This window comes from Heptranchias perlo, chromosome 7, assembly GCF_035084215.1.
Source record: "Heptranchias perlo isolate sHepPer1 chromosome 7, sHepPer1.hap1, whole genome shotgun sequence".
Lineage (NCBI taxonomy): Eukaryota > Metazoa > Chordata > Chondrichthyes > Hexanchiformes > Hexanchidae > Heptranchias > Heptranchias perlo.
Window position 1 is genome coordinate 74861332 of NC_090331.1, and position 15241 is coordinate 74876572.

The window sequence follows — 15241 nt, forward strand, 5'->3', positions numbered from 1 at the left end:
TTAGTTTCGTTAGACATGACTTAACCTTTACAAAACCATGCTGGCGCACTCTGACCAGTTCATATTTATTTGTCCAAGTGCAGAGTCACTGTTCCTAATAACAGATTCTAGTAACTTCCCCACAACAGTAGTTAGACTACTCGCCTATAATTTCCCAGTTTATCTCTCCTACCCTTCTTAAATAATGGAGTGACATTGGCAATTTTCCAATCGAAGGGGACAATTCCTGAATCGAGACAGTTTTGGAAGATCATAATCAGAAAAGAAATGTTTGCAACATTTGGAAGAACACCTGAGTGGCAGTCTCTCACCAGAGGGTGAGAACAGCATTCAACTGTCTGATTCCAGGTACCACACTTGGGATCAGCAAGAATGCAGTTCATCACTGCATTACTGAGGTAACAGATACTCACTTCCTCTGTGTTGACCCACATCAAGTTTAATAAGAGCATGTAGTAGCTGCTGGAAATGTAGACACAATTCTATCAGTTACGATCAAGACCTCGTTGATGGAACTAATTGGAATTTGCAAGAATTATCCTTACTTATCACTGAAAGGGTTACTGTTCACTGCTACCACCAGCAACAAGTTATGGAAGGTAATACTTGTTTTTCTGAGATCTGCTCATGAAGATTTGAGAGAAGGAATCAAGAGGTCTTGAAGGAATCAAGCAGTCTCTAGCTGTTGAAGTGGAAAAAAGAATGCAACGTAGGCTCCTTGGAAATATGGATTACCTACTGTAAACATGGTTGATGATGACTCTATGAACGCCCCAAACCCCACAACAAACAACCCACAATGATACATATTTGGAAGGCAGAAATGTGTCTTTGATCTACTAAAACAACGTGGGCAATTTTGACTTTGGGTGACCATTGGGCAGGCGGTGCGATTGCACCACTTGCCTGGTATCCTCGGTAAGAAGCCCAAGCCATTTTGATAGCCGGGCCTCATCTGCATAATGCTGCGAGTGCTAAACCAGCCCCGGGAGGGTGCAGGAAATCTGGCAGCTCAACCATGGAGCTGAGCCAGAAGTTCAATGTTGACAGCGTGGATGGGCCAGACGATTTTTGTGGGGTCAGGAGGAGCTTTCACGCTTCTCCTGGCCCCACAAAAGTCTATATTAAAAAAAAAACAGAAATTGTCCTGGCTTTGGAGCAGCCTGCAGCAGTCCCTTTTAAGTACCTCAAAATTGTGTCGGGATCCTATGTACATCATAAGATTTGGATATTTATATTATAAATAGGTTCCCACCTGATACAGGCGGGCAACTAGGTCACCCACATGAAGGCCCCAATGAAAATGTAGACAGGAACAGGGCAGTAAGTTCAGCCCCACGATTTTCTTGGCGCTACTGCTCCATTCCTGAGGCCACGTTTGAAGTGTTCTGATTATGCATTGAATTATGATCCAGACCGATTTGGCTGTATAATTGAGGTATGTTGCATACTTATATAGAATGTGCAGCACAGAAACAGGCCATTTGGCCCAACAAGTCCATGCCGATGGTTATGCTCCACAAGAGCCTCCTCCCTCCCTTCTTCCTCTAACCCTATCAGCATATCCTTCTATTCCTTTCTCCCTCATGTGTTTATCGAGCTTCCCCTTAAATGCATCTATGCTAGTCGCCTCAACTACTCCATGTGGTAGCGAGTTTCACATTCTAACCACTCTCTGGGTAAAGACATTTCTCCTGAATTCCCTATTGGATTTATTAGTGACTATCTTATATTTATGGCCTCTAGTTCTGGTCTCCCTCACAAGTGGAAACATCTTTTCTATGTCAAACCCTTCCTTTCATTATCTTAAAGACCTCTATCAGGTCACTCCTTAGTCTTCTCTTTTCTAGAGAAAAGCACCCCAGCCTGCTCAATCTTTTCTGGTAGGTATAACCTCTCAGTTCTGGTATCATCCGAGTAAATCTTTTTTGCACCTTCTCCAGTGCCTCGATATCCTTTTTATAATATGGAGATCAGGACTGTTCACAGTACTCCAAGTGTGGTCTAACCAAGGTTCTATACAAGTTTAACATAACATCTCTGCTTTTCAATTCTATCCCTCTAGAAATGAACCCCAGTGCGTACTTTGCTTTTTTTTTATGGCCTTATTAACCTGCATCGCTTCTTTTAGTGATTTGAGTATCCGTAACCCCAGATCCCTTTGCTCCTCTACCCCATTTAGACTAGCAGTATGTGGCCCCTTATTTTTCCTACCAAAATGTAATACCGTACACTTATCTATATTAAAATTAATTTGGCAATTACACACCCATTCTGCAAGTTTATTGATGTCTTCCTGTATTTTGTCGCAGTCCTTCTCGGTATTAACTACACCCCTCTATTTGGTGTCATACTGCACAGTGTTCATAGAATCAGAGAAAGCTATGGTGCAGAAGGAGGCCATTTGGCCCATTGTGTCCGTGCTGGCTGAAAAAGAGCTATCCAGCTTAATCCCACTTTCCAGCACTTGGTCCATAGCCCTGTAGGTTAAGGCACTTCAAGTGCACATCCAAATACTTTTTAAATGAGTTGAGGGTTTCTGCCTCCACCACCCTTTCAGGAATGAGTTCCAGATCCCCACCTACCTCCTGTGTGAAAAAATTTCTCCTCGGTTCCCCTCTAATCCTTCTACCAATTACCATAAATCTATTCCCCTTGGTCACTGACACCTCTACTAAGGGAAATAGGTCCTCCCTATCCACTCTATCAAGGCCAGTCATAATTTTATATACCTCAAATAAATCTCCCCTCAGCCTCCTTTGTTCTAAAGAAAACAACCCCAGGCTATCCAATCTTTTCTCATAGCTAAAATTCCCCAGTGCTGGCAACATCCTCGTAAATCTCCTTTGTACCCTCTCGAGTGCAATCACATCTTTCCTGTAATGTGGTGACCAGAACTGTACTCAGTACTCAAGCATTGCCTAACCAATGTTTTATACAATTCTAGCATAACCTCCCTGCTCTTATATTCTATGCCTTGGCTAATAAAGGAAAGTATCCCGTATGCCTTTTTAACCACCTTATCTACCTGTCCTGCTACCTTCAGGGATCTGTGGACATGCACTCCAAGATCCCTTTGTTCTTCTACACCTCTCAGTATCCTCCCATTGTATACTCCCTTGCCTTGTTTAAACTCCTCAAATGCATTCCCACACACTTCTCTGGACTGAATTCCATTTGCCACTTTTCTGCCCACCTGACCAGTCCATTGATGTCTTCCTGCAGTCTACAGCTTTCCTCCTCAATCACACGGCCAATTTTTGTGTCCTCTGCAAACTTCTTGATCAAGCCCCCCACATTCAAGTCCAAATCATTAATATATGCCACAAAAAGCAAGGGACCGGGTACTGAGGCCTGTGGAACCACGCTGGAAACAGTCTTCCAGTCGCAAAAACAACCGTCAACCATTACCCTTTGCTTCCTGCCACTGAGCCAATTTTGGATCCAACTAGCCACTTTTCCCTTGGATCCTAAGGGGTTTTACTTTCTTGACCAGTCTGCCATATGGGACCTTGTCAAAAGCCTTGCTAAAATCCATGTAGACTACATCAATCGTGTTACCCTCATTGACCCTCCTTGTTACCTCCTCAAAAAATTCAATCAAGTTAGTCAGTCACGACCTTCCCTTAACAAATCCATGCTGACTGTCCTTGATTAACATGTGCCTTTCTAAATTATGATTTATGCTGTCCCTCAGAATTGATTCCAATAATTTGCCCACCACTGAGGTTAGACGGACTGACCTATAATTACTCGGTCTATATCTTTCTCCCTTTTTAAACAACAGTAAAACATTAGCAGTCTTCAAATCCTCTGGCACCATGCCTGTAGCCAGAGAGGATTGGAAAATGATGGTCAGAGCCTCGGCTGTTTCCTCCCTTGCTTCTTTTAACAGCCTGGGATACATTTCATCCGGGCCTGGTGATTTATCTACTTTCAAATGTGCTAAACCCCTGAATACTTCCTCTCACTATGTTTATCCCATTCAATAGTTCACACTCCTCCTCCATAACTACAATCTCTGCATCGTCCCCCTCTTTTGTGAAGACAGATGCAAAGTATTCATTAAGAACTATACCCATATCTTCCGCCTCCACAGATAGATTACTTTTTTGGTCTCTAATGGGCCCTGCTCTTTCCTTAGTTATCCTCTTGCTCTTTATGAATTTATAAAACATTTTTGGGTTTTCCTTAATTTTATCTGCCAGTGTTGCCATTGAAAGGTGCGTATCTTGCTGAGAAAGACCCCAAGAAGAGGATGAGAGAGAACAATTAGTTTATACAGTATCTAAAAAGGCATTGGTGTAATGGGAATGCATCATTTGTTTCCCCCTTAAGGCCTGAACTTGGCCTTTTCCACACAAGCATTTTAACTAAAGTTAGCTGGCTGCTGTTTTTTCATTATTGCGGGATGAAGTGTTTTGTTCCATTCTTAAGAACAAAACATTTTTACCCTTAAATTTAAATGAAAAAAATAAAAGTGCATTCTTTACCCTGTTCAGTGTGAATGCATATACCTTTAACGTGATGCAGCACTTCTGTCCCACTTGTTTTATGTCGTGATGCACAGAATTCTCTCTCATGTACAATTCCATGTGATGTCTAATTGGAAAGATTAACTGTGGAGGCTTCCTGCAAGTTCTTCTGAGTGCCTGATTGTGATACTACTGATTGTCTTACTTCAACATGTCGCAGACATGTTGAAGTAAGACAATCAGTAGTATCACAATCAGGCACTCAGAACATAACTTGTTCTGCCTGTGTACCTAAAATGATTCTTGGAGTGGGGAGTGGGGGTGGGGATTGGGGGGTGGGGGCCCTGCTTTGGGGAGATTCTCTTGATAAGAGGTAGAGGTTGGTAGGGGATTGTCAGCAACTTGAAAGCCACGGGGATATCCATCAGTTAAACAGGCTAACAATGATTGTTAGACATTAGTTGGAACCACTGAAATGTACTACCTCAGGAGTTAAGTACTTAACATGCATAAACAGATGTGAAGTATGCAGCTGGTGATAAAGGGTTAAAAATAGAGACCAAAGTGAAAAGACAACCACATTTTTCTGAAGCTGAATTTGTCCATACTTGCCAGTTCATTAAGTTTAAATGTACTTTTTTTTTGCTGTATGCTTATCAGGAAAGGCTGAACAGGCTGGGGCTCTTTTCTCTAGGGAAGAGAAGGCTGAGGGGTAACATGATGGAGGTCTTTAATATTTTGATAGGGTAGACATAGAGAAAATGTTTCCACTTGTGGGGGAATCCAAAACTAGAGGTCATCAATATAAGTTATTTGCTAATGAATCCAACAGGGAATTCAGGAGAAACTTCTTCACCCAAAGAGTGGTAAGAATTTGGAACGTGCTACCACAAGGAGTAGTTGAGGCAAATAGTATAGATTTAAGGGGAAACTAGATAAGCACATGAGGAAGAAAGGAATAGAAGGGTATCCTGATAGGGTTAGATGAAATAGGGAGGGAGGAGGCTCGTGTGGAGCATAAATGCTGGCATAGACCAGTTGGGCCGAATGGCCTGTTTCTGTGCTGTAGTTTCGACATAACTCAGAACATGATCACAAAATAAATAAGCAATGCAAAATTTCTCAAATAGTAAGTTTCACTTGGACCACTAGCATTGCTCATAGTATCCAAGAAAAGAGGGCATGATTACAGGAGTTTGTCCTGACCAGAATGTAGAGAGTATATATTTTTTTCAGATTGGGCTACTGAACATAACTTGGCATCCAATCACATCTAGTAAGTAATCCCCCTGGAGCCTCATAGTTCACTTCGAATACTATGCAATGTAAATATGATGACCACTGCTAGAATCCAAAAGTGCATCAATTGACAACATGAGAAGACAGTATAGTATTGATCCAAATATTGTGTGAATTTTGCTGAAGTGTAGCTGTCTCAAAGTTCAATTCAGAGACAGTGCCAGAAAATGCACAAAAAGCATACAATCTAACCAGATATTTGTTTCAAACAGTAATATTTCCACTATCAGATTATGTTCTGGTAGTTTTGTGGAGGGCTTTTGTTTTTCCAGACAAATGTTGGATAATAAACCAAAATCAATTTTCCGTTTGTTGCAGATGCTGTTAAAAGGGACGTTGTGTTCCTTGTTGATGGATCAGAAAAAGTCAGAGCTGCTTTCCCTTCAGTTCAAAGATTCCTTTCGAAAGTTGTCGACACCCTTGATGTTGGAAGTGACAAAATTCGAGTTGGTTTAGTGCAGTACAGTGATGATTCTAGAGTCAACTTCTACTTAAACAGCCACACAACAAAACAGGATGTGAAGGAAGCGATAAATAACCTCAGGCAAATAGGAGGAAGACGAACCAACACTGGTGCAGCATTGGACTACGTCACAAAGAACATCTTCACCAGGTCTGCTGGAAGCAGAGTGGAGGAAGGTGTTCCCCAGTTCTTGATCCTTCTCACTGCCAGCAAGTCCAGCGATGATGTTGGTCAGGCAGCATTGGCACTGAAACAGGCTGGTGTAGCACCTTTCAGCATTGGATCAGGAGACGCAGACGACTATGAACTCCAACAGATCTCACTGTCCCCTGATTATATTTTCAAGGTGGATGATCTGCGGAATGTGGAAACAGTACAACAGCGTCTGGAGTCACCATTGACAACACTGAACAGAGATCGGATAATCCGAATCCGGACTCGGGTTCTTGGAGGTGAGGCAGATACTTCACAGAATCAGTACATATGTGGTAACAAGTAGTACTTATGGTTAGCTTCCTTAAAATTGAGGAACATAATTTTGATTTTAAAAATTAGTACATTGGATATAATAAAATATAAAGGGAGCATTTTTCAACTGCTACCCGCCCATTTTTCAACTGAGAAACAGATGACCAGCAATTGAAAGTCGATGTGTGGCACTTTGGCCACAACATTATTGTTCAAGGTCCACCTGATGCAATTTTCAAGTGGGCCTGAAACAAAAAACGGGCAGCTGGCTGCTTAGATATGTAAATTGGTGTCCTACCCCCATTGTCGAACATCCATTGCAATTTTGAGGTACAAATGGGTGGAGCGTGCGCTATGCATGATCTGTCCATTTGTACCAGGCATTGAGCAGCCTCACCAGTGGTCCTGAAAGGGAACACTGGAAGTTGTTCGCAAAACGGCCCATGAAAATCTTCCTGGGCCCCTTATTTTTTTTATAAAAAAGCTCCTCCTCCTGTCTTCTGTTGGCAGGTTTGAGGTCACAACCCGCCCCTCCTGCATCCCACCACCCTCCCCCCCCTAACACCACGGTCCGACCTGCTGTTGGCTGATTTTCCTGCCCTCCCAGAATCTTCCTGCCATTTCTTTTGTGAATATTCTACTTGTCACATCTGATCATTTCAAAGTATCCTGAGCCATTTTTTATTTGCTGTTTGTAATTTTGTCAGCTTACTACTGGAGCTGCTAAATGTGACTACTTAAAAGAAGTGTCAAATAGTATATTTTTCTGCCCCGTCAGTGGTTATTCCATCAAGTTTCTCACCAAAACCGTTTCTCAAAACTTCTGTGAATCCGTCTTCCCATCTGAATTCTATCCTTATCATTCGGTTGTTAGCTCTTTCAAACAAAAAGCTGACCCGTTGGCTTATTTTTTCCCTTCCAACTCTTAATTTTGATCTTGTAAAGTGACCTTAACCTAATGCTCTGATCTGTTCTACCACTTTAACCAACACCAAGTTTCATCCTTGTCATGTGTCAAATTCCTGGACTCCAACATGGCGTTTGATACAATGCCAAGTACCTTGGGATGTTCTACTTCATTAAAATGCAACATAAATGCAAGTTGCTGTTGTAGTTATGGGGGTGATTTTTGATTCAGGTGGGTATTGGGTGGTCATCGGAGGGAATGGTGGGCGGAGCAATCACACTGTCTGCCTGATGTCACTGGTGGGACTGGGCCTCATTCTAGTAAAATCTGCAATTTGCCAGCACTAAATAAATGCTGACAGGCAGCTCACCGATCTGGTGGGGGGGTGGGTGGGAGGAAATCCAGCGACTCCTCCATGGAGCTGAGTGGCAGAAACGCTTTGTGGGGCAGGGGGTAGCCATGGAGGGACCAGCAACAAGCTGGAATGATCTTTGGGCAGCCAGAAGGAGCATTCATTCATGCTCCTCCTGACGCCATGAAAATCATTCAAAAAAACTTAGCTTTCCGATTTTCGGAGCAGCCTCCAGCAGTCACCCTAAGAACCACTGGTTAGGCCCACTTTCTCAACCGATCCACTGGATGGGGCTTGTGAAAGTACCCATCTTTTCTGGGTGGGTGCAGCTGCAACAACACTCAGGAAGCTGGACATCATCAAAGCAATCTGCTTGATCCGCAGCCCATCCACCACCTTAAACGTTCACTTCCTCCACCACTGGCGCACTATGGCTGCAGTGTGTACTGTACACAGGATGCACTGCAGCAACTCGCCAAGGATTGGCAAAGATCTGGTCGTTCCTTCATCGTTGCTAGGTTAAATCCTGGAACACCCTACCTAACAGCACTGTGGGAGTAACTTTAACACATGGACTCCAGCGGTTCAAGAAAGCGGCTCACCACCTTATCAAGGGCAACTAGAGATGGGCAATAAATGCTGGCCTTGCCAGGGACGCCTATATTCTGATATGAATTTTTTAAAAGTTATGGAAGCTGCTGGTAATTCTCAAATTATCCATCACCATGAATGTTCTGACTTAATCCACAATTGCCAGTACTGTTTTGCGTATGATCACTCCACAAATAATTATCTTGCTGTGTTATGTTATCTGGATCTCTGTTGTTGAACACATAAGTGATTCGGCTGTCAGTACATTGGTGGCTCCAAATCTTTTGACAGAGATTGACACTATGCACTTCTTAAAAAAAAAGGGTGCGCTAGTGTAGTGGTTATATTACTGGACTAGTAATCCAGAGAACGAGAGTTCAAATCCCACCATGGCAGTTTGAGGATTTTTTTAAATTATACTCTCCGGCTCTAGATGTTTTGTTATCTGATCTCTTAGCAAAGATTCTTGTATTGCTCCTAACACAGACATCAAGCTAACTGGTCTATAGTTCCTTGGATGGATTCTCCCTTTTTCAAGACAGGAATTGCATTTGCTGTTCGCAAGTCCTCTGACACTATTCCCTTTTCTATTACATTTGGATACTAGCAGCTCTGCTATCTCCTCCCCAGTTTCTTTGGGTATCCATGGGAGCAATCTGTCTGGGTCCAGGGTTTTGCCCTCCCTGGTCCTGTGCTGTGATTTGAGCTGAACTTGTGCTCCAATGTGGTGTATGCTAATTTCTATATATTGCAGCATTCCCAGTGCCCAGTGCAATGAGGCAGTGGGAAGATATGGGGATCAAGAGGGAGGTGATCTGGCTTCAACAGCTCTTAAAAGTGCTACTGGTCATCCTTAAAGCTGTTCTATTATTGAGAGAGATAGAAGGCTATAAACAAGGCAACAAAGTAGATCTGTTTCATAAACAAAACAGCTTTTAATGTCCTGCTGAGAGGGGTGGTCCTTTTTTTGGGAGCTGTGGCACATGGTCCAATCACAAATAGCACCAGAGCAGCCTGGATGGAGATGGCTGACAGAACAAATCTTGTCTCACCCTTGCACTGAACCTAGGAGCAGGTGAGGGAGAAACTTGCTGCTCTCCGGAAGGTTCCGAAGGTAAGTATCCTCACATTTGCTTAATTTTGCAAAATTGCTTTACAATGCAGTTAAGCACTGTAAGCTTATTACAGAATTAGAGAGGGCGATTGCTTAGCTCTGTGACAATCATTCATAAACTTTACAAATGCACAAGCATGCCTATGCTTTAGCAGGACGCTCTGTATTGCTATTATGTCAATACTTTTGCCCTCTGGCCCATTATAACGTGCCAAGCTACACTTAGCTCAGCCTAAGCCTTCATAATCGTAATCCATTGAAGTCTATGCTTTTCCAGGGGAAGAATACCTTGGTATCAATTCAGTACTTGGCCCTCCTCTGAACCATTTTTAGGGCCTTAATATTCCTTATTATGTGAGGGGACCAAAAATGAACACTATATTCTAAATGCGGCCAGACCATGGGCTTGTATAAGATAAGGATCATACTTCTGGTTTTACATCTAATTGTCCTAGCCGTGCATCCTAGCTCCCTACTCACTTTCACAATAGCCTTGTGAAACTTCAGTGACTCCTGAGCTATAACCTCCTGGTCCTTGTCCACTCTGCTGAGTGTGCAACCCAATATGGTGTACACATGTCTGGGCGTGCCTCTGCCCATCAGGCTGCATGTCTGTATTGAAAGACATCGGCTTGACAGTTAGAAAGAGCATTTTTTTTTATTCGTTCATGGGATGTGGGCGTCGCTGGCGAGGCCGGTATTTATTGCCCATCCCTAATTGCCCTTGAGAAGGTGGTGGTGAGCCGCCTTCTTGAACCGCTGCAGTCCATGTGGTGCAGGTTCTCCCACAGTGCTGTTAGGAAGGGAGTTCCAGGATTTTGACCCAGCGACGATGAAGGAACGGCAATATATTTCCAAGTCGGGATGGCCTGCTCTCTGTTTCCATTTTCCCAAGACTAGGCTTGAGGTTGACCAATCATTCATAGCTCAGCAACTGAGGAGCTAGGCTGGTCCAGGTTTAGGCCCAGTGTGATCTACAGGCAGCAATCAAAAATATTCTCACTATTCTGGTGGCAAATCCCCCATGATGTCGTAGATCTGAAACCGATGGAATTGGAAATGCCTTATGGGGAAGAATGAAATTACAGCTCTTCTGTGTAAAGACTATTTCACAATCACCATGTTCCTAATCTGGAAGGTCTGATTAGGCTGGAAAGATCCTGCAAGCATGTATTTGCTCATGTACACCTTTCTTGACAGTTCCATGCCTGGAGGAATTTATCCTGACTACAACCCAAACTTTTTATAACATGTCAACTTACAGATCTAGTTACTAATCCCACCGGAGTCTCAAGTGCCAGCTTGGCTCAGGTGGTATCATTCTCTCTCTGAGTCAGAAGGTTGTAGGTTCAAGCCTCATGTTCAGCACATAATCTGACACTTCTATGCAGTATTGACGCAGTGCTGGACTGTCTGAGGGCCATCCTTTAGATGAGATGTTAAATTGAGGCCCTGTCTGCCTATTCAAGTGCACAAGAAAGATCCCTTGGCACTATTCAAAGAAAAGCAGAGGAATTCTCCCTGAGTCCTGACCAGCTTTTATCCCTCAACCAAAATAGATTAACTGGTCATTTACTTCATTTGCTGTTAGTGAGATCTTGCTTTGTGCAAATTGGCTGTCACATTTGCCTACAGCGATAACACTTCAAGAAGTAATTTCTTGGCTGTGAAACTCCTTGGGACATTCTAAAGACATGAAAGATGCTCCATAAACACAGATACTTTCATTGATAATCGAATGGCAAGCAATGTAAAACAGCAATTCAAATGGAATTGAACTGTGTCCCAGATGTGGACTCAATTCACTTAACTATAGCAGCCCAGTCAGGTTCAGCTGGGAGGCAGAGCTGGAAAATACAGAGAAAGCTCTCAATCTGACCAGAAATTTCTGTTTAAAAGAACAAAATTCTTTTAGTCCACCATCACATTGTGATCTGTTAGTTTCAAAGAGCACTTATTTGTTTTTCCGGATAAATGTTGAGCAATATAGCGAAATCAATTTTCCGTTTGTTGCAGATGCTGTTAAAAGGGACGTTGTGTTCCTTGTTGATGGATCAGAAAAAGTCAGAGCTGCTTTCCCTTCAGTTCAAAGATTCCTTTCGAAAGTTGTCAACACCCTTGATGTTGGAAGTGACAAAATTCGAGTTGGTGTAGTGCAGTACAGTGATGATCCTAGAGTCAACTTCTACTTGAACAGCCACACAACAAAACAGGATGTGGAGGAAGCGATAAATAACCTCAGGCAAATAGGAGGAAGACGAACCAACACTGGTGCAGCATTGGACTACGTCACAAAGAACATCTTCACCAGGTCTGCTGGAAGCAGAGTGGAGGAAGGTGTTCCCCAGTTCTTGATCCTTCTCACTGCCAGCAAGTCCAGCGATGATGTTGGTCAGGCAGCATTGGCACTGAAACAGGCTGGTGTAGCACCTTTCAGCATCGGATCAGGAGACGCAGACGATGATGAACTCCAACAGATCTCACTGTCCCCTGATTATATTTTCAAGGTGGATGATCTGCGGAATGTGGAAACAGTACAACAGCGTCTGGAGTCACCATTGACAACACTGAACAGAGATCGGATAGTCCGAATCCGGACTCGGGTTCTTGGAGGTGAGGCAGATACTTCACAGAATCAGTACATATGTGGTAACAATTAGTACTTATGGTTAGCTTCCTTAAAATTGAGGAACATAATTCTGATTTTAAAAATTAGTGGATTGGATGGAATAAAATGCACTGGGAGCATTTCCCAACTGAAAAACAGATGACCAGCAATTGGAAGTCGGTGAAGGAGGCACTTTGGCCCCATTATTAATGCTCAAGGTCCACCTGATGCAATTTTCGGGTGGGCCTGAAACAGGAAATGGGCTGCAGGCTGCTTAAATATGTAAATTGGTGTCCTACGTCCATTGTAGGTCCTCCATTCCAATTTTGAGGTACTAATGGGTGGAGCATGTGCTGTACACGATCCATCCATTTGTACCAGGCATTGAGCAGCCTCACCAGTGGTCCTGAAAGGGAACACTGGAAGTTGTTCAAAAAACAGCCCAAAAATCTTTTGCCTGTTGATAGTTCATTTAAGGTCCCAATCCCCCCCCACAACCCAAATCAGCGTTGGCCAATTTCCTGTCCTCCCAGAATCTTTCTGCCTTTCCGATTTCTTTTGTGAATATTCTACTTATCACGTCTGATCATTTCAAAGTATCCTGAGCCATTTTTTATTTGCTGTTTGTAATTTTGTCAGCTTACTACTGGAGCTGCTAAATGTGACTACTTAAACAAAGTGTCAAATAGTATATGTTTCTGCCCCGTCAGTGGTCATTCCTTCAGGTTTCTCACCAAAACCGTTTCTCAAAACTTCTGTGAATCCTTTTTCCCACCTGAATTCTATCCTCATCATTCAGTTGTTAGGTCAGCTTTTTGTTTGAAAGAGCTGTTAGCTTATTTTTTCCTTTCCCACTCTTAATTTTGACCTTGTAAAGTGCCCGTATCCCATTGCTCTGATCTGTTCTACCGTTTTAACCAACATCAAGTTTCATCCGTGCCATGTATCAAATTCCTGGACTCAAAGCTGGCATCCGATACTATGCAAAGCACTTTGGGATGTTCTGCTATGTTAAATTGCAACATAAATGCAAGTTCTTATTGTTATGGGGGTGATTTTTGATAAGGTGGGCATTGGACAGACTTCGGAAGGATGGTGGGTGGAGCAATCACACCATCTGCCTGATGTCACTGGTGAGATTGGGCCTCATTTTAGTAAAATCTACACGTTGCCAGCACTAAATAAATGCTGACAGGCGGCTCACTGAATTTGGGGTGTGGGAGGAAATCCACCACGGCGCATGGTGGCTGCAGTGTGTACTGTGCACAGGATGCACTGCAGCAATTTGACAAGGATTCTTGGGCAGCACCTCACAACCTCTACCACCTAGAAGTACAATAACAACAGGTGCATGGGAACATCACCTCCTCCAAGTCACATACAATTCTGACTTGAACATATATGGCCATTCCTTCATCGTTGCTGGGTTAATATCCTGGAACACCCTACCTTACAGCACTGTGGGAGTGCCTTCACCACATGGACTCCAGCAGTTCAAGAAGGCAGCTCACCGCCACCTTATGGACAATAAATACTAGCCTTGCCACGAACGCCAATATCCCGATATGAATTTTTGAAAAGTTATAGAAGCTGCTGGTAATTTTCAAATTATCCATCACCATGGAAGTTCTGACTTATTCCACAATTGCCAGTATTGTTTTGGGTATGAACAGAAGAACATAAGAAATAGGAACAGAAGTAGGCCACATGGTCCCTCGAGCCTTCTCCGCCGTTCAATTGAATCATGGCTGATCTTCAATCTCAACTCAACTTTCCTGCCCAATCCCCACATTCCTTGATTCCCCAGAGTCCAATAATCTATCTATCTCAGCCTTGAATATACTCAATGACTCAGCATCACAGCCCTCTGGGGTAGAGAATTCCAAAGATTCACAACCCTCAGTGAAGAAATTCCTCCTCATCTCAGTCTTAAATGGCCGACCCCTTATCTTGCAACTATGCCCCTTATTTCTAGACTCTCCAGCCAGAGGAAATAACCTCTCAGCATCTATCCTGTCAAGCCCCCTCAGAACCTTATATGTTTCAATGAGATCACCTCTCATTCTTCTGAACTCCAGAGAATATAGGCCCATATTATTCAACCTCTCCTCATAGGACAACCCTCTCATCCCAAGAATTAATCTAGTGAACCTTTGTTGCACCGCCTCTAAGGCAAGTACATACTTCCTTAGATAAGGAGACCAAAACTGTACACAGTACTCCAGGTGAGGTTTCACTATGGTCCTGTATAACTGTAGCAAGACTTTCTTCCTCTTGTACTCCAACCCCCTTGAAATAAATGCCAACATGCCATTTGCCTTCCTAATTGCTTGCTGTACATGCATGATAACTGTGTTTCTTGTACGAGGATACTCAAATCTCTCTGAACGCTAACATTTAATAGTTTGTCACCATTTAAAAAATATTCTGCTTTTATATTCTTCCTACCAAAGTGAATAACCTCACATTTCCCCACATTATACTCCATCTGCCACCTTTTTGCCCACTCACTTAACCTGTCTATATCCCTTTGCAGACTCTGTATCCTCCTCACAGCTTACTTTCCAACCTACCTTTGTATAGTCAGCAAACTTGGATACATTACACTCGGTCCCTTCATATAAGCCATTAATATAGATTGTACATAGCTGAGGCCCAAGCACTGATCCTTGCGGCACCCCACTAATTACAGCCTGCCAATCTGAAAATGATCCGTCTATCCCCACTCTCTGTTTCCTGTCCGTTAACCGATCCTCTATCCATGCAAATATATTAATCCCAACCCCATGAGCCCTTATCTTGTTTAACAACCTTTTATGTGGCACCTTATTGAATGCCTTTTGAAAATCCAAATATACTACATCCACTGGTTCCCCTTTATTACCCTGTTAGTTACATCCTCAAAAAACTCTAATAAATTTGTTAAACACGATTTCCCTTTCACAAAACCATGTTGACTCTGCC

At 43.0% G+C, this 15241-nt stretch overlaps 1 protein-coding gene across 1 annotated transcript in view; it reads left to right on the plus strand.

Annotated features, from left to right (window-relative positions):
• The window catches only part of LOC137323879 (collagen alpha-3(VI) chain-like), a 182163-nt gene that overhangs the window by 55204 nt on the left and 111718 nt on the right, over positions 1–15241 (plus strand). The window contains exons 8-9 of the mRNA XM_067987919.1: positions 6093–6689; positions 11686–12282. Coding sequence (XP_067844020.1) covers positions 6093–6689; positions 11686–12282 — 1194 coding nt within the window. The remainder of the gene's footprint in view (positions 1–6092; positions 6690–11685; positions 12283–15241) is intronic.